The following is a 19,796-nucleotide window of genomic DNA, read 5'->3' on the forward strand; positions in this document are numbered from 1 at the left end:
TAATTATATTAAGTATTGAAAGTTAAATTTTAAGGGTTGTTTTTTCTTTTTGTTTGTGAACCACAAGATTCAGCAATGATTGTCGTTTCTGTCCCTTAATATGATGTAGAACACCACACTGTATTAATATACTCTTAAACCTTGTGGGAAGAGAGGAAAATCCTAAAATATATTGTAATATTTGTAAATGTATTTTGTAATATATAGTATGTAATATATATTTTCTAATTGGGGGTGATTGAAGTTTACATAAAGAAGTGGGCTGGAAAATCTTCCTGCTCACAAAGATATTATGATTTTCAGATATCTGAGTATCTGTATTGTGTAGATCATGGTTAACATCGTACCTCTAATCACAGAATGTGTCCCTTTCGGCATTGCTGACGGCATGCCATTCCTTTGAAAAGCACCTGAACACACAACAGCAGTGTGATGTGATGGATATTATTTCTCAGCTGTTGTCACGTCTAAGCATGAAGCAGGTGAGGACTGTTGACTTGTCATTTAATATGCATGATTATACATTCAGAATTAGAGGTATAACTGTTGTTCCATTTCCAAGCAAGAAGGGGTTATACATTGACTCATTGCCGATCAATGCACATTTTTTCATAACTGAATATGAGGTCCTTGGTTAACATTTTGATCAAAGTGTATAAACCCATTTACACGTCTGAAATACTGCATGGTGACCACCACTGCTGCAACACCGTATACGCAGGGAGAAATACTCAAACTCAACAGCATCAATGCTGCCAGGAAAAGCCCTCACAACTAGTGATGGGTGAACCCGAACTGTAAAGTTCGGGGTCCATACCGAACACCAACTGTGAGTACAGACCCCGAATACTGACTTCTTCAGGAAGTCTATGTTAGTGTTTGGGTTTGGCACCCTGACCATTGGGTGTTTCCCGTGCTGTCATCTGGATGACAGCGTGAGAAACATTGGCGGCTCTGATCAGTGGTCAGATTCTTACCGCCGGTAAGAGCACCAGCAGCTGTGACCGGCAGTAAAAAATTTACCTCCGGTCACAGAGGTTTTGGCTGATGAGAGAGTATTACTAATAGCAGGCTGCTATTGTTATGGAAATATATATGTATTTCATCTAGATCTCACCTGCTATAGGCTATATACTGCTATATACTCCATATACTCATGTATTCTTATATAGCCATACTGCACACAGATACATAGTCACAGTTTGAACCTTATAACTAGTTGGTGGAAGTTGACCTGCTACCCAGTCATCTCATGATAGCATTGTCTTCTGACTTGAGAAATATCTAGCAGACATAGGGAATGAGGAAGTAAGGCCAGATGGTCCAGCCGATATTGGAGACTTGCTGACGAGTGCAAGACTCCGGACAGTAAATCACGTGGTGTCTAAGTAACCACAGGTCGGACACCCATATATGTTCATGTATTTAAACTGACCAAATAGATAAGAAGTGTACAGCTGATAAAACCAAGTATATTCAATAAAGTTGCCAGAGTTCTGCTGGAATGAGTTGTTGCTAACCAAGTGTAGCTTCATCTTTTCCATTGAGCGCTCAATAAGACTGTCTAATTTGGGCAGGACACAGCACGCACAAGGGTATATCTACCCATATAAATTTCTACATCACTATCAGACCTGCTGCCGCTAATTATCAAGAAGTGCAGGTGCCACTAATGGGAGTATTCATAAGCAGGCACCTGCGCTATAAATACATTTTAACCCCTTCCTGACATCAGACGTACTATCCCGTCCATGGGACACGGGCCCCTATGCCCATGGACGGGATAGTACGTCTACCGCGATCAGCGGCGCCCACGTGGTGAGCGCCGCTGATTGCGGCCGGGTGTCAGCTGATTATCACAGCTGACACCCGGCACAATGTGTCAGGGGCGGTCACGGACCGCCCCTGACACGTTAACCCCTTGTACACCACGATCAAACATGATCGCGGTGTACCGGGGGTTAAAGGGAAGCATCGGCAGGGAGGGGGCTCCCTCCGTGCTTCCCTGAGCCCCCCACGGCAGCGCAATGTGCAGCGCTGCTGCCGGGGGCTCCTTTCCTGCAGGCCCCGAATCCAAGATGGCGACGGGGGGCCTTCGGGGGCCTGCAGGAAGCTGGCTTCCTCAGTACCTGCAAAGCGCAGGCATGAGGAAGTCTTGTGCACTGCCTGTGACAGATCGCTGATCTGTCACAGTGATCTGTGATGTGACAGATTAGCGATCTGTCACAGAACAGTGATGTCCCACCTGGGACTATTTAATAAAGTAAAAAAAAATTAAAAAAAAGTGTGAAAATGATTTAAAAACAATCGCCAAATAAATTACAAAAAAAAAAAAATATTCCCCCAAATAAATCCATTTTTTGAAAATAAAAAAAAACAATAAAAGTACACATATTAGGTATCGCCGCGTCCGTAACGACCCGCCCTATAAAACTGTCCCATTAGTTAACCCCTTTAGCGTACCCCTTAAAAAATAAAAATAAAAAACGAAGCAAAAAATAATGATTTATTATCATACCACCAAACAAAAAGTGAAATAACGCGCGATCAAAAAGACGCATATAAATATCCATGGTACCGCTGAAAACGTCATCTTGTCCCGCAAAAAACGAGCCGCCACACAGCATCATCAGCGAAAAAATTAAAAAGTTATAGCTCGCAGAATAAAGCAATGCAAAAATAATTATTTTTTATATAAAATAGTTTTCATTGCATAAAACCGACAAAACATAAAAAAACGACATAAATGAGGTATCGCTGTAACCGTACTGACCCGAAGAATAAAACCGCTTTATCAATTTTACCGCACGCGGAACGGTGTAAACGCACCCCCCCAAAAGAAATTCATGAAACTCTGGTTTTTGTTCATTCTGCGTCCCAAAAATCAGAATAAAAAGCGATCAAAAAATGTCACATGCCCAAAAATGGTACCAATAAAAACGTCAACTCGTCCCGCAAAAAATAAGATCTCACATAACTCAGTGGGTCAAAATACGGAAATATTATAGCTCTCAATATGTGGTGATGCAAAAACTATTTTTACAATAAAAAGCGTCTTTTAGCGTGCAACAGCCGCCAAACATAAAAACCGCCATAAATAGTAAATCAAACCCCCCGTTATCACCCCCTTAGTTAGGGAAAAATAATAAAATAAAAAAAAATGTATTTATTTCCATTTTTCCATTACGGTTAGGGTTAGGGCTGAGATTAGGGTTAGGGGTGTGTTGGGGTTCGGGTTGGAGTTAGAATTGGGGGTTTCCACTGTTTGTGCACATCAGGGGCTCTCCAAATGCAACATGGCGTCTGATCTCAATTCCAGCCAATTCTGCGTTGAAAAAGTCAAATGGTGCTCCTTCCCTTCCAAGCTCTGCCATGCGCCCAAACAGTGTTTTACCCCTACATGTGGGGTATCAGCCTACTCAGGACAAATTGCAAAACAATTTTTGGGGTCCAATTTCTCCTGTTACCCTTAGGAAAATAAAAAATTGGGGGCAAAAATATCATTTTTGTGGAAAAAAATGATTTTTTTATTTTCACGTCCGAGCGGTATAAACTTCTGTGAAGCACTTGGGGGTTCAAAGTGCTCACCAGACATCTAGATAAGTTCCTTAGGGGGTCTAGTTTTCAAAATGGGGTCATTTGTGGGGGGTTTCCACTGTTTAGGTACATTAGGGGCTCTCCAAAGGCAACATGACACCCGCAGACCATTCCATCAAAGTCTGCATTCCAAAACGTCACTACTTCCCTTCCGAGCCCCGACGTGTGCCCATACAGTAGTTTTCTCCCACCTATGGGGTATCAGCATACTCAGGACAAATTGGACAACAACTTTTGGGGTCAAATTTCCCCTGGTACCCTTGGGAAAATAAAAAAATGGTGACTAAAAGATCATGTTTGTGGAAAAAATACGAATTTTTTATTTTCACACCCGGGCGTTATAAACTTCTGTGAAGAACTGGGCGGTTCAAAGTGCTCACCACACATCTAGATAAGTTCCTTGGAGGGTCTAGTTTACAAAATGGTGTCATTTGTGGGGGGTTTCCACTGTTTTGGTACATCAGGGGTTTTCCAATTGCGACATGGTGTCCGATCTCAATTCCAGCCAAAAACGTCAAATGGCGCTGCTTCCCTTCCGAGCTCTGCCATGCGCCCAAATAGTGGTTTACCCCCACATGTGGGGTATCAGCGTACTCAGAACAAATTGCACAATAACTTTTAGGGTCCTGTTACCCTTGGAAAAATAAGAATTGAGGGTGAAAAGATCATTTTTGTGGAAAAAATGATTTTTTAATTGTACGGCTTTATGTTATAAACGTCTGTGAAGCCCTTGGGGGTTCAAAGTTCTCACCACACATCTAGATAAGTTCCTTAGGGGGTCTAGTTTCCAAAATGGTGTCATTTGTGGGGGGTTTCCACTGTTTTGGTACATCAGGGGTTTTCCAATCGCGACATGATGTCCGATCTCAATTCCAGCCAAAAACGTCAAATGGCGCTGCTTCCCTTCCGAGCTCTGCCATGCGCCCAAATAGTGGTTTACCCCCACATGTGGGGTATCAGCGTACTCAGGACAAATTGCACAATAACTTTTAGGGTCCTGTTACCCTTGGGAAAATAAAAATTGGGGTGAAAAGATCATTTTTGTGGAAAAAATATGATTTTTTAATTGTACAGCTGTACGTATAAACTTCTGTAAAGCCCTTGTGGGTTCAAAGTTCTCACCACATATCTAGATAAGTTCCTTGGGGGGTCTAGTTTCCAAAATGGGGTCACTTGTAGGGGGTTTCCACTGTTTACGTACATCAGGGACTCTCCAAACGTGACATGGCGTCCGATCTGAATTCCAGACAATTTTGCATTGAAAAAGTCAAACGGCGCTCCTTCCATTCTGAGCTCTGCCATGCGCCGAAACAGTCGTTCCCCCCCACAAATCAGGTATCAGCGTACTCAGGACAAATTTAACTATTCAAAAAAATTCCTGTGACGCACCTAAAGGGTTAATAAACTTCTTGAATGTGGTTTTGAGCACCTTAAGGGGTGCAGTTTTTAGAAAGGTGTCACTTTTGGGTATTTTCTATCATATAGACCCCTCAAAGTGGCTTCAAATGTGATGTGGTCCGTAAAAATAAAATGGTGTTGTAAAAATGAGAAATCGCTGGTCAACTTTTAACCCTTATAACTTCCTAACAAAAAAAAATTTTGGTTCCAAAATTGTGCTGATGTAAAGTAAACATGTGGGAAATGTTAGTTATCAAGTTTTTTGGGTGCCATATCTCTGTGATTTAAGGGCATAAAAATTCAAAGTTGGAAAATTGCGAAATTTTCAAAATTTTCGCCAAATTTCCGTTTCTCTCACAAATAAACGCAAGTTATTTGAATGAAATTTTACCACTAACATGAAGTACAATATGTCACGAGAAAACAATGTCAGAATCACCGGGATCCATGGAAGCGTTCCAGAGTTATGACCTCATAAAGGTACAGTGGTCAGAATTGTAAAAATTGGCCCGGTCATGAACGTGCAAACCACCCTTGGGGGTGAAGGGGTTAAAATAAAATGATGTCGGGTCTTTGCTATTTTTAATAACTAGCATGGCAAAACTGACAGCTGCAGGCTGCAACCCTCAGCTGTCAACGTTATCATGCCTGGTTATTAAGAATAGAGGGGTCCCTATGCGTTTTTTTTATTATTATTGAAATAAATATATTTAAAAATGGAGTGGGGTCCCCCCATTTTTGACAACCAACCAAACTGGTATTCTCAGGCTGGTAAAGGTGCCATGGATATTGCCTCCCCCAAGCCTAATAATAGCAGCCTACAGCTGCCCCAGTACAATAGCATCTATTAGATTCACCAATTCTGGTGCTTTTCCCAGCTTGTCACACTTGCCCAGCGGTGGTGTCAAGTGAGGTTAACATTTTGGGGGTTGATGTCACCTTTGTATTGTCAGGTGACAACAATCCCATGGTTTGCTAATGGAGAAGCGTCTATAAGATGAATATCTATTACTATCCCCATAGTCATATTGTAAATAACAGTCATTATAAAGTCCTTAATTTTAAATAAAAATTACTTTTTCTCACGGTGCTAGCGGTGATCTCACTGAGGTCACCACAGTTCATCCAGCCACTCACAGTGAAGTGAGCTGGGGATGCAGCATCAGTGACCTGCGGTTACGTTGATGTCATCGATAGTCACTGACGCTACGCTCGCAGCAACTCATTCTCCTGTGGTTTTCAGCCTGAACGGTTGCATCTCGGCACTGTTCACGTTGAAAATCAATTATAGAAGATATAGATTATGGCGTGGGACAGTATGTTGGACAGGTGAGTGATATGGTTGCTTTTTATTTTTCTGTCTTTTTATTTTTTTATATTGGATTAGGGCTTCAATGCAATGGGCGTAAGGTGAGTGTATAACTGTGTTTGTTATATTTAAATACATTTGTACATTGGTGTGGAATGTTATTTTGGATAAAGAACTTCATTCTGGGTGTTTTTTTTATTTACAATATGACTATGGGGTTAGTAAGGGATAGATGTCTTAAAGACGATTCTCCATTACTAACCTGTGGGCTTGATATTACCTGTCAATACAATGGATGCTATACACCAGCAACACTGAGTGCAGTGATTTTAAATAATGATCCTGTCTATTTATTAGTTTGTTGCCAGAGACAACATGGAAAGGGGAGTTTTCAAGTCTTCTGCTAAATTAAAACACCTGAGCCAAATTGGTGGAGTTCTCGTTACCAGCAAAAACAGGAAAGACACAGTAATTATGTAATGGAAAAAAGGACGCTTGTCATCACCATATTTTACACTAATCTACAATAGCTAAGAACAGTTTTCAAATCTGCACATAAGAATCTTAGTCCACTGCTGTGTCATGGTGACCTATTGGTGTGTACTAGATTTGCTAGGTTTAGCACTGTGCTACTACCACCATGACACCCATGGTGCCAGGGAAACCCCATTGCTGTCGGCCTCACCACCCCAGAGACAATGACCACCATACAGCACCACACTGAGATATGTATTGTAGAAACGTGCCTAACTTTGTTCACAAATACAATGCTATTCTTTCAGTAAAAGCCATTTCCTTTCAAGATTAAAAAAGCCTTTATATCTGGATAGATGTGAAGAAAAAAACTTGTATCAGATTGTATTGCTTCCGTAACGTTTTGCTATTTTTAATAGATTGCTGGGCAACCTTTGTTGCTAGAAACAACCTGCCGTATTTTGGATTTGTTTGAATTTGTTTTAAAAAAGGTAGAACCTCCCATGTTAAGAAAGGTACGTCCTCTTAATTTATGCCATGTCAATGCCAAGAACTTGCCAATGAATGTAACACGATTTCTTTATTGAAATATACAGAATTTGAGAAGTTTGAATACCTGATTTCGTAAAAAAATATCTTTATAAGCACATCTCTGACTTTATATCTGGAGCCTAAGCAATTGTATAGTGGCCATAGGAATCCATACTTTGCAAGCTCTTGTATATGACAGCCAACACACAATATTAAGCCTAAAAAAGTACTGGTATACTGCTAGCTGACATTCACAACAGTGTTACACGGGTTTGTACGTAGTTCCTAGTTTTGCTGTGAAGTCTAATAAAATATGGTTTCCTAAACTGCTCTGATACTACATGTAATAATGGCATTTCTGTGTGATAAATTAAATATCTGCATAACGCTTTCAGAATTATTTGTTATTTTTAAGGTGCTTTCATTGATTTCATCTCTATGTCAAGAAGAAGCCCCATCACATGTGAAATTGGCTGTCTTAGATATCTTATTGCTTCTTGGAAGAATTATTATACCCCAGGAAATCCAGGTAGCTTTTGCATCAAAATATCTTTTGTGCAAGTCTCTGTTCTAATTCGTAAAACTTTTTGAAATGTTGCTAAAAATGTTCCATAACTGAAAGATGTGACATTTGAAGGTTTTCCATCAGTTTCGTCCAGCTCCAGCAACGTTTTGGAAAGTGGCTAGAGCTCAGCTGGGAGTGGTAAGCTACAACAGAAATATACTGCAGGTCTGACTGGAGTACATTTTTTATGGTGGCGAACAGCAGCAGAGAGATGCGCCACATTTGCTTATGGGTGTGTGTCTTTTACTCCAGCGCACACTTTAACAAGACTGAAATGCAAAATGCAGCTGGAGACTGAATTTTCTAGCAATTGGAGAAAGCTTTTGCATTATTGCATGGAGACTATTTTTGAAAATACAGGAGCTGAAAATGGTTACTATAGCGAAGAATTACACTCCCTGACAGAAGTTATGTCGCTTATCCATGTTATGTAAATAAAAGCTTATAACCTGACGTTAAATTCATCCATTGGTTGTATAAATTATTCTTTTGAAAGCTGAAACCCTCCGAAATGTGGTTTAGGTTAAGAAAATAAATTGGCATCAATGCAGAAATATTGATCATTTAATTGACACAGAATGGTCAGATTTTGGCATGACAAAAGTTTTGTCGGCCACAAAAAATAATGTGATATTCAAACAAATTAACTTAAAATACAAGTATATGTTGCATAACATTGGTGAATGAAGTTGTGATGCTATTTGAGTCATATTTAATATTTTGTGTGACTTCCATGAGCATGAAGGACTGCATCCATGCGGTTCAACAATGATTCATACAATTTATTAATGAAGTCATCAGGAAGAGCAGAGAATGCAGTCTTACATGCCTCCCAGAGTTCATCTAAATTCTTTGGTTTTGTCTTCCAAGCTTCCTCTTACGTCCTACCCTAAACATGCTCAATGATGTTCATATTTGGTGACTGGGCTGGCCAATCCTTGAGCACCTTGATTTTTTTTGCCTGGAGGAACTTTGTTGTAGAGATGGATGTATGAGATGGAGCACCATCCTGCTGCAGAATTTGACCCCTTTTATGATTTGGAATATATGAGGTAGCTAATACTTCTTGATATTTTAGGCTATTGATATTGCCTTCCACCTTGCAAATGTTTCGCACACCCCCATACTGAATGTAACCCCAGACCATAATCTTTCCACCACCAAATTTAACTATTTTCTGGGTGTATTTTGGATCCATACGGGCTCCAGTAGGTCTCCTGCAGTATTTGCGGCGGCTGTGGTGTAACTCTACTGAAGATTCATCAGAGAAATCCACCTTCTGCCACTTTTCAAGCGTCCATCTGTTTAGCAGGCTGTGGGACTTTGCAAATGCCACATGGTTTTTTATTTGCCTTTTGTTTAGTGCTGGCTTCTGGACACTGATTCGACCATGGAGGCCATTTCGAGACAGAATCCTACTAACGGTTGTAGTTGACACAGGGACTTGAGGTGACCAGGCCTGTTGGAGCTCTGCTGCAGTGGAAGAGGGGCTTGCTTTGGATTTTCTAACCAACAAACTTTGTCTTGCGGGGTCCGCCGAACCTGGGCTTGTCAAACACATCTCCAGTCTCTTCAAATCTTTTTTTAAATCTTTGTACTTGACGCTGAAACACATTAAAGGTGCCATCCACCGCTGCAGTGGATCTGATCTTCAGCCTCTTGATAATCCAGGCTTTGGTCGCAGGGTGGAATTTTGGCATGTTGTCAAAGCTCAAGTTGCAGCTCAAGTGAAGGTTTGGGGTGCTGGATTTCTTTTTATACACACCCACTAATTAACCGATCATTTACTGAGCACAGGTGAGGATGTAAACTAGGACTGGGTGCATTATATGACCAGGTGACAAAGCTTTTGTCTTGCCAAAATCTGACGATTCTGTGTCCATTAAATAATCAATATTTCTGGCAATTTATTTTCTTAACCTAAACCACATTTCGGAGGGTTTCAGCTTTCAAAAGAATAATTTATACAACCAATTGATGAATTTAACGTCAGGTTATAAGCTTTTATTTACATAACATGGATAAGCGACATAACTTCTGTCAGGGAGTGTATTATTTATTGGAAATATATTGCAAAATTTTTAATTTGTCCGATTTTTCTCTTTATAGGTATATTTTTGAGTAAAATGTAAATTTCTCTTTTATTCTATAAACTACTTACAATATGTCTTCGAATGTCCAAGCACTAAATTTTGTATTTATCTTCAGAAAATGATAAATGGTCAAAATAGCAAAAAATTCAGTGCTTGCAGTCCTCAAATAATGCTAAGAAAACAAGATCATAATCATTTAGAAACAACAATAATAATGTTTTAATGCATCATGGCATGCTTTCCACCAGTCTTTTACACTGCTTTTGAGTGACCTTATGCCACTCCTGGTACAAAAATTTAAGCAGTTCTTCTTTGTTTGATGGCTTGTGACTATCCATCTTCCTCTTGATTACATTCCAGAGGTTTTCAATGGGGTTCAGGTCTGGATATTGGGCTGGCCATGACAGGAATTTGATGTGGTGGTCCTTCATCCACACATTGATTGACCTAGCTGTGTGGCATGGCGCATTGTCCTGCTGGAAAAAACAGTCCTCAGAGTTGGGGAACATTACCTGAGCAGAAGGAATCAACTGTTTTTCCAGGATAACCTTGTATGCGGCTTGATTCATACGTCCTTTACAAAGTTTATTCTGCCCAATTCCAGCCTTGCTGAAGCATCCCCAGATCATCACTGATCCTCCACCAAATTTCACAGTGGGTGCAAGACACTGTGGCTTGTACGCCTCTCCAGGTCTCCGTCTAACCATTAGACGACCGGGTGTTGGGCAAAGCTGAAAATTAGACTCATCAGAGAAGATTACCTTACACCAGTCCTCTATGGTCCAATCCTTATGGTCTTTGGTAAACTTCAGCCTGGCTCTCCTTTGCTTCTCATTGATGAAAGGCTTTTTTCTAGCTTTACATGACTTGAGCCCTGCATCTAGTAGCCTGTTACAAACTGTTCTTACCATGCACTTCACCCCAGCTGCCATTTGCCATTCCTTTTCTAGGTCACGTGTTGCCTTCCTGCGGTTGCTAAGTGACATTCAAATAAGATGACTGTCATCCCGGCCAGTGGAGAGTCGTTTTCGCCCTCTGCCAGTCTGTAGCTTTGTTGTCCCCAATATCTGCTGCTTGACATTGTTGCAATGGACTACCGTCTTAGAAATTTTAAGGATGGAGGCAACATGATGCTCACTGTATCCATCTCCTAGTAAAGCCAGAACTGAGCCCTTCTTTTCCTCACACAAGACTTTTACCATGCCAAAGGAATTGAAAAGAAATTTTTTCATTCCTATTACTTTTGGGATATTACTAGCACTTGTTTTGCCATCCAGCTTGACCTATTGCAAGAGGATTGTGAACCCTACAGCAGGGTTTTTTTTATACTTTCCTTCGTTAAGTATGATTTGGTTCAGGTGATCACCTAATCAGAAGTACAAGTAGAATGAGGTGTACCCTTGTTGGGATTTATCTGACACTGGAATGGAACGGCTGTCAGACATGTAGAGAAGCTGATTTTTATAAATCTGTGCAGTGGTCTCTTAATTTTTGCCAGCGCTGTAAATGTATGTATGTTTCTCCTTCGCCTCATTGGGGGACACAGGTACTGTGTGTGTATGCTATTGTCGCTTGGAGGCTGACACTAAGTGAAAAAAAAAGAAGTTAGCTCCTCCTCCGCCGTATACACGCTCGCCCTGATTGCGGGCGGAAACCAGTTTTTTTGCTTAGTGTCTGTTGGAGGCACACGTCTGTCTGTTTCCAGACTGATTTTTTTTTTTTTCCCTATGAAGATGAGACCGGGGCGACGGACCCTATTGAAAGGTTCCGATCTCCCCAAACCAACAACGGGCGAGCACGTGCGAGTGTCGCCTCCACGTATCCTCTCCCACAACGTGGGATATTTCCAGATGTTCTTTTTTCACATGAAGATGAGATAGGGGCGACGGACCCTATTGAAAGGGTCCGATCTCCCCAAACCAACAACGGGCGAGCACGTGCGAGTGTCGCCTCCACGTATCCTCTCCCACAACGTGGGATATTTCCAGATGTTCTTTTTTCACATGAAGATGAGATAGGGGCGACGGACCCTATTGAAAGGGTCCGATCTCCCCAAACCAACAACGGGCGAGCACGCGCGAGTGTCGCCTCCACGTATGCACTCCCGCACCATGGGACATGATGCCGGACTTAGCCCTGACCACCCTAAGGTATTGAAATCATAGACTGTACAGAAGCACAAGTACAGTCCGTGAGGCCTCCACTGCTCCACCAATGCTAAGACTGCGAGGCGGCAAGGCGCCGGACTGTCCCTCTCCTCACCCCTTGAAGGGGTTAGATGGACCTAGGGTGCCTCACCATCCTTTTTGTCATACGGTCCCCCCTCCCATCTACCTGAGCTGGAGCCGAAGCACGGAGGAGAATGGCCTAGGAGGGCTCCTGCAGCCCTTAGCTTCTTCTGGGCGAAGATAGGGTCACAATGCACTCCCTGGCGTCTGGCAGCAGCGGACTCGGTTCCCGGCCTTGGTGCTGGGGCCCGGTGGTTCCCCTCCCCTCCCCCCGTGGGCGGATATTGAAAATCCAGGCCGCGACTTTGGCCGTCGCCGGAAGTCCCCCCCCGCGTCGCATCACGGCCCCGCCCCCGAGGCCTGAGCTGAAGAAACTTAGGCCCCGGCTTCAGGCCAAAACTAGGCCACAGATGGAGGTACCGCCCCCAGGAATCCTTTTTTCTTCCGGGGGCCTGCCCGCAGTTGTAGCGCGCACTGTTCGAACAGAGCGACGTTCTGCACTTCCAGGACACAGGGGGCCCAGGACTGGGGTAAGTGCTGCCCTCTAGCCCCCCGAGAGGCCACTCTAGGAAAAACTAAGAGTGCCCTCCCCCACCGTTTTTTTAGCACTGATGCCTGACAGATACAGCATGTCAGGAAAAGCCAAGACGCACACGTTTCTATACGCTGCATGCATCTCCTGTTGGTCCGCTTTTTTTCAGGCGCAGACCAAGCGAGTATGCGAAGCCTGCGAGTCTGAACGCGCCCAGGAGCCCTCCCCTGCAACCGAGCCCAGTGTACCAAGTCCCCCGGAATGGGCGTTATCACTGTCGCAATCTATGGCGTCACTTACGAGAGCAATCGAGTCCCTTCGGGCCCCAGATAGGGGCAGGGACAGGGGTTTGCCGGTCTTAGAAGGGTCCTCCACCTCACAGGAGCCTCCGGCCTGCAGGGGCCGCTCTCACTCCAGGCAGACGCGAGGGAAACGAACCCACACGGCGTCTCCCGGTCTGTTATGAATGAGTCACCGTAGGAGGCAAAAACAGAAATGCTAGCTAAGTCCAGAAAACCAGAGAAGTTGTCAGCTATCGGATTGCAGACCCCTGAACCTAACAACACAACTAGCAGTAGCCGTGGGGGGTTCCTACGATGCCCTAGACCCCTCGATCACAGCCGGAGGACTATATAGCCTAAAGACAGAAAGGGAAATCTAAACTGCCCCAGAGCAGACCCCAAAGCAAAAGGCAGCCCCCAACATATAATGACGGTGAAGCAAGAAGAAAGAACACTAACACAGACAGAAAGATAGACTGAGCAAAGACGGGGCCCGAGCAAACTAGATAGGAAAGGACAGGAAGGCTGCTGTCTGCAATCCGTGAAAAACCCTATAAAAATAAGAGCCAACAGACTGACAGTGAAAAAGGCCCTGAAGACGCTAGGCTTCAAAAAGACTATGTCAGTACTCAGGAATATTCTGAAGACAGAGCAAACGGCAAAAGGAGATTCAGCTCACCCCAGCAGGGAATGGCAGAATCCAGAAAAGCAAGGCAAACAAAAACAAAACACAAATGCTAAAAGGCAAAGCAGAAAACTTAGCTTTAGAGGAGCAGGAATCAGACTGGTCTCCTAGAAGTCCACAGAGAAATCACCCGCAGGGCAGAAGGGCGTCGGTAGCCTTATATCCAGTCCGTGACTCCACTCAGCCAGTCATCATCATTAGGCTCAGGTGCCTGATAATCAGGCTCATTACCTTCCTTCACCAGAATAGGGAGTTCACCAGACCTCAGTGACGAAGGGGAAAATGAACTCACAACACCGGTCCATCTGGTGCCTCGGCATCCGTGAGCTCTGCTTCTTGCTCCCCGTCACCAGCAGTCGATTGCAAGCAATGCTCGGACTATGACTCAGACGTACCCCTTGACCTAGATACACCAGGTGGTCAGGAAACAGTTGACAGTCTCTTTGAAGCCGTCAACCAGACTCTGGGGATTGAGGATGAGTCCACCCTGGCTTCGGGCCATAAGGTGTCATTTAAGCGAGTCAAGCGCCCCCATAGAGTATTTTGCACTCACCCTGAGTTTGAGGACATAGTGCAACGACACAGAGAACGGCCGGACTGGCGTTTCTCGGGCCAAAAGGCACTCGAGGCGAGGTATCCTTTTGCCCCGGATCTCCGTTAAGAATGGATCGAATCCCTGACGGTACATCCACCTGTGTCACGCTTGGCTATGAGAATCCTACTATCCGTACCTAGTGGTTCTTCTATTAAGGATCCCACTGATCGTCTCATTGAGAACTTGGCTCGCTCAGTGTTTGAGGCATCAGGACCAGCACTCTCTCCTTCGTTCATGGCAACGTGGGTAGCCAAGGCCATGATTTCTTGGTCAGAAATATTTGAACAGAGCCTTGCAGGACATAGAACTACCAGCTGAAGTATCAGAGATCGCAAATCAGATAGCTATGGCGGGGGACTACTTGATCAATGCATATTTAGATGCGGCAAACTGCGTGGCGCTTGCGGCTGCAAATGCAATGTCCATTAGGAGAGCTCTGTGGTTGAGGACATGGCGGGCCGATTCAGCTTCAAAAAACTCCTTGACATCGCTACCATACCAGTGTGGCTGCCTGTTCGGAGAGAAGTTAGATCAGCTCATCTCCAACTCCACAGGAGGGAAGAGCAGTTTTCTCCCTCAACAAAAGGTCAAACCGCCGTTTCGTCACCAGTTTCAGGCACGTTTTCTGGCCTTTTGCAACCCCGGGTGGACCACAGCGGCAAATTCTGCCGCATCAGTTCTCCCCAACCAGGATAGGGATGGACCGGTCTCATATAGAGCCAACCCATTGGGGAGGAGGTGTACTAACCAGCCCAGGTCGAGGGGATCCAGGTCCCAAAGATCTTCAGCCAAATCACTCAAGGCATTTGCCAGGCGACACCAGCAAGGTAGGCGGCCACCTACTCTGGTTTTGCCACGTCTGGCTCAACGTCGCACACGACACATGGGTGAGAGAGCTGGTGTCCTCAGGGTACAAGATAGAATTTGTCAGGTACCCCAAGATGATTTTTTCTTTCCCGTCTTCCCAAAGTGGGTACCCGGGCAAAGGCTCTACAAGGAGCCATTGATTCGCTCAGCCACAACGGAGTCATCATTCTGGTACCGGAAAACGAGAAGACTCAGGGCTTCTATTCCAATCTGTTTGCAGTCCCCAAAAAGGACAGGACGGTCAAAGGTTTCTACGCTTTGCCATCAACGGTCTACATTTTCAGTTTGCATCGCTGCCCTTCGGGCTAGCCAATGCCCCCAGAGTGTTCGCAAAGGTCATGGCAGTCCCCATGGCCATCCTGCACTCCCAGGGCATAGTCGTATTCCCCTACTTAGACGACCTCTTGGTCAAGGGCCCTTCAAGGCGGGCATGCGAGGAAAGTGTCAGCATCACGCTAGATACTCTTGTCCGCTTAGGGTGGTTGGTCAATGTAAAGAAGTCATCCCTTGTTCCAGCTCAGAGAATTTCCTTTTTAGGGATGACCTTCGACACTTGCCGAGGGTTGGTAATTCTCCCTCGAGACAAGGCCCTAGCCATCCGGCAGGGGGTGCGGGTACTGCACGAACCAGTCTCTCAAACCATCCGTTTCTGCATGAGAATTCTAGGGAAAATGGTGGCGGCGATGGAAGCGATCCCGTTCGCCCAGTTCCATCTTCGCCCCCTGCAGCACGCCCTCTTGTCATCTTGGGACAAGAACCCGTTCACGCTCTATCATCGGTGCCAGTTGTCCTCTCAGGCCAGACAGTCACTAGAGTGGTGGACGATCAGCTCCTCCCTTCTTGAGGGGAAACCCTTTGCCCCAGATCAGTGGCTGGTGGTCACAACCGATGCCAGCTGCCTCGGCTGGGGAGAGTGGTTTTTCGCCACCACACGACCCAGGGACGGTGGTCACCGCAGGAGACACGTCTCCCGATCAACTTGTTGGAGATACGGGCGATCCGGCTGACTCTGCAACAGTTTCATCACCTTCTAGTAGGCCGCCCCGTCCGGATTTAGTCGGACAACACCACGGCGGTGGCTTACATAAATCACCAAGGGGGCACCCGCAGCAGGGCAACCATGCGCAAGGTAGGGCACATGCTTAGCTGGGCCGAGAGGTACCGCTCGGTGATATCGGTGGTCCACATACCGGGGAGTAGAGAACTGGGCTGCAGACTTCCTCAGCCGGCAGGGGCTTGCGTCCAGGGAATGGTCACTACACCTAGGGGTCTTTCAGCAGATTTGCCAAAGGTGGGGAACACCGGATGTGGATCTGATGGCCTCCAGGGTGAAGGCCAAGGTGTCCGTATTTGTTGCTCAGTCCCGGGACCCGCAGGCAATCGCTGTGGCTGCTCTGGTTCTGCCATGGAATCAGTTTCGCCTCCTATACCTGTTTCCCCTGATGCCACTACTTCCAAGGGTCATCAGGAAGATGGTACGTGGTACGCAGATCTAGTGCAGCTGCTCGTCGACTTGCCATGGCGACTGCCAGAGCACCCAGATCTACTTTCTCAGGGGCCGATCTGCCACCCGAACTCAGGGGCCATGTGTTTGACAGCTTGGCCGTTGAATCTTGGATTCTAACGCAGGCGGGGTTTGGGCGCAAAGTGGTTGCTACGATGGTTAGCGACCGGAAGCCTGCCTCAGCACAAATTTACCACCACACCTGGAAGGTTTTCTTTGCATAGTGTCGAGGTAACGGTTGTTCGCCACTGAGATTCTCCATCCCTAATATTTTGGCTTTTCTCCAGGCTGGCCTAGACTCAGGCTTTTCCCACAGTTATCTCAGGAGACAGATATCGGCTTTATTCGTCCTTTTTCAGCGCAGTATTGCTACCAACTTGCAGGTAAAGACTTTCATCCAGGGGGTCTCCCACTTGGTACCTCCCTATAAGGCACCTATGGACGCCTGGGACCTTAACCTGGTCCTAAGTGTTCTTGCGGAAGCTTCATTGAGCCGCTACAGGATGTGTCTTTGTCATACCCTTCCTGGAAGGTGGTGTTCCTGGTAGCTATAACATCAATCAGGCGGGTATCTGAGCTGGCAGCGTTATCTTGCCGAACCCTGTTTCTGACATTTCACAAAGATAAGGTGGTTCTTAGACCAGCTCCTCCTTTTCTGCCAGAAGTCGTTTCCTCATTTCACATTAATGAGGATATTGTCTTGCCCTCTTTTTGTCCAGCACCATTACACCGTATGGAAAAGGCCCTGCATACGTTAGACCTGGTGAGAGCACTCAGGAGGTATATGTTGCGTACGGCACCCTTTCGTCAGTCAGATGCGCTGTTCGTGCTCCCTGAAGGTTGCAAGAAGCAGGCCCAGATTGGTAATCTGCCCAACCGGGCATTTTCCTGGTGGGCCGCTATTTATTACCCTGTTGTGGGCCGCAGGCTAATGCGGCAGCAACCAGCCTCTTTTACCCGCCGGTGGCCCTTTAAATTTGCGGGCACGGCGGCGGTTTCAAAGGTGCCCGGCTCGCGCTGCAGATTTTGGGTTTGGCACTGGCACCCTAGGAGTTAAGAACGCGCGGCGACGTGAAACTGCACGTCGCGGTGCGTTCTTTGAGGGCGGAGCCGGAGCGAGCGCGCTGTGCCATCAATGGTCGCCTGCAGGGCAGGCAGCACCTACTCATGTCTCACTGTGTCCCGTCCTATCATCGGCGACGGCGTCCAGGGCGGCAGCAGGCCAGGAATCCAGGAGCAGCTGCTGCGAGTCTCCTACCCCCGCGCGCTGGTTCAGGGCAGGCTTCAGGACAGGTCCAGACTCCAGTAAGTTGGCCGGGGCGGGGGGGCAGGGGTGAGTTTAGTTATAAAGAGGGCCTGGGGGTGGGGAGGTCGGGCGGCGGGCACCATCTGCCTGAGGCTGAGCTGAGGCTGGCTGGGGGGCCGCAATCTGCCTGAGGCCCTGAGCTGAGGCTGGCTGGGGGGGCCGCAATCTGCCTGAGGCCCTGAGCTGAGGCTGGCTGGGGGGCCGCAATCTGCCTGAGGCCCTGAGCTGAGGCTGGCTGGGGGTCCACAATCTGCCTGAGGCCCTGAGCTGAGGCTGGCTCGGGGGCCGCAATCTGCCTGAGGCCCTGAGCTGAGGCTGGCTGGGGGGCCGCAATCTGCCTGAGGCCCTGAGCTGAGGCTGGCTGGGGGGGCCGCAATCTGCCTGAGGCCCTGAGTTGAGGCTGGCTGGGGGGCCGCAATTTGCCTGAGGCCCTGAGCTGAGGCTGGCTGGGGGGCCGCAATGTGCCTGATATGTGAGGGCTCAGGAGGGGTTTACAGAATAGATGTAGCAGAGCTGTGTGTGTATGAGGTGTACGGAGCGGAGCCGCGTGTGTACGAGGTGTACGGAGCGGAGCCGCGTGTGTACGAGGTGTAGGGAGCAGAGCCCTGTGTGTATGAGGTGTACGGAGCTGAGCCGTGTGTGTACGAGGTGTACGGAGTGGAGCCATATGTGTACGGGATGTACGGAACGGAGCCAAGTGTGTACGAAGCATACAAAGCGGGCTTTTCCCACAGACAAGGAGTACACGGCGGAGCCCCGAGGAGCATTTTAAAACTCACACATGACGTTCCACCGGAAGTGATATGCTGGAAGCTGACCGGAAATTAGATAATTTCATGAGGAGATTGTGATGGAACTAGGAATGCTTCAGTTCCATCACCATGTCCTCCTCCAACAGCGCAGACAGCAGGATCGCCTTGGAATCGGGGATGCCGGCCATGTGAGCGGATCATGATATGTCCTGCATCGGAAGGCTCAGGTGGGCACTACAATGGGAGCCGGGCTGCTATAGTATCTTTATAGAATCTTTCTTTATTTCTTTCTCTCTTTTTCTTTCTTTCTCTGTTATTTCTTTCTCATTCTCTGTTCTGTCTTTCCCACATTTTCTTTCTCTCTCTTTGTTCTTTCTTTCTCTCTCTAATCTTTCCTTTTTCTTTCTCTCTCTCTGTTCTTTCTTTCCCCTCTTTCTTTCTTTTTCTTTCCTCTTTCTTTCTCTCTGTTCTTTCTTTCTTTTGTTTACTTCTTTCTTTCTCTCTCTGTTCTTTCTGTCTCGCTCTGTTCTTTCTTTCTTTCCCCTCTTTCTTTCTCTCTCTGTTCTTTCTCTCTCTGTTCTTTCTTTCTCTCTCGCTCTCCTTTCTTTCTCTGTTTTCTCTCTTCCTTAGTGCCAGTCAGTATGGCCATAATGCCAGCCACTGTGCCCTCAGTACCAGTCAATGTGATCAGCAGTGCTAAATTGGTGTGGTTGGGCGTGGACATGGGTGTGACTAGTTGCAAAATGGATGTGGCCGGGGCGTGGCCTAAAATTTGCAGCTGCGCGCGCCACTGTCTTTCTCCCTCTTTCCCTTCTTCAAAAGTTGGGAGGTATGATAGGGGCGGCTGTGACCAGGGGGTCTGGTTGCCCAAAGGATAGCAGTTCTGCCAGGAATTCTGTCACCGTGTGTACAAAAGGGGTCAGATCTTTGGGAGGAGTACTGTACCTAAAAGCAATAAATTGGACTGAGCTGAAATACTGGGCACAGCTGTGACTACATGTTATATAGCGTGTTAATCTCCTCACACTTCTTGTAACCTACAAGTGTACAAAGATATTATATAGTCACCATGTGACTAG

General features: G+C 46.2%; 1 protein-coding gene across 3 annotated transcripts in view; it reads left to right on the forward strand.

The window, feature by feature from the left end:
- The window catches only part of FIRRM (FIGNL1 interacting regulator of recombination and mitosis), a 737,920-nt gene that overhangs the window by 617,759 nt on the left and 100,365 nt on the right, over window positions 1-19,796 (forward strand). For all 3 annotated transcript variants that reach the window (XM_073557998.1, XM_073557999.1, XM_073558000.1), the window contains 3 exons: window positions 360-482; window positions 7,198-7,293; window positions 7,725-7,838. In XM_073557998.1, coding sequence (XP_073414099.1) covers window positions 360-482; window positions 7,198-7,293; window positions 7,725-7,838 — 333 coding nt within the window. The remainder of the gene's footprint in view (window positions 1-359; window positions 483-7,197; window positions 7,294-7,724; window positions 7,839-19,796) is intronic.

The sequence above is a fragment of the Dendrobates tinctorius genome, unplaced genomic scaffold (genome assembly GCF_039654945.1).
Source record: "Dendrobates tinctorius isolate UK_male_01 unplaced genomic scaffold, ASM3965494v1 ptg000012l, whole genome shotgun sequence".
NCBI lineage: Eukaryota > Metazoa > Chordata > Amphibia > Anura > Dendrobatidae > Dendrobates > Dendrobates tinctorius.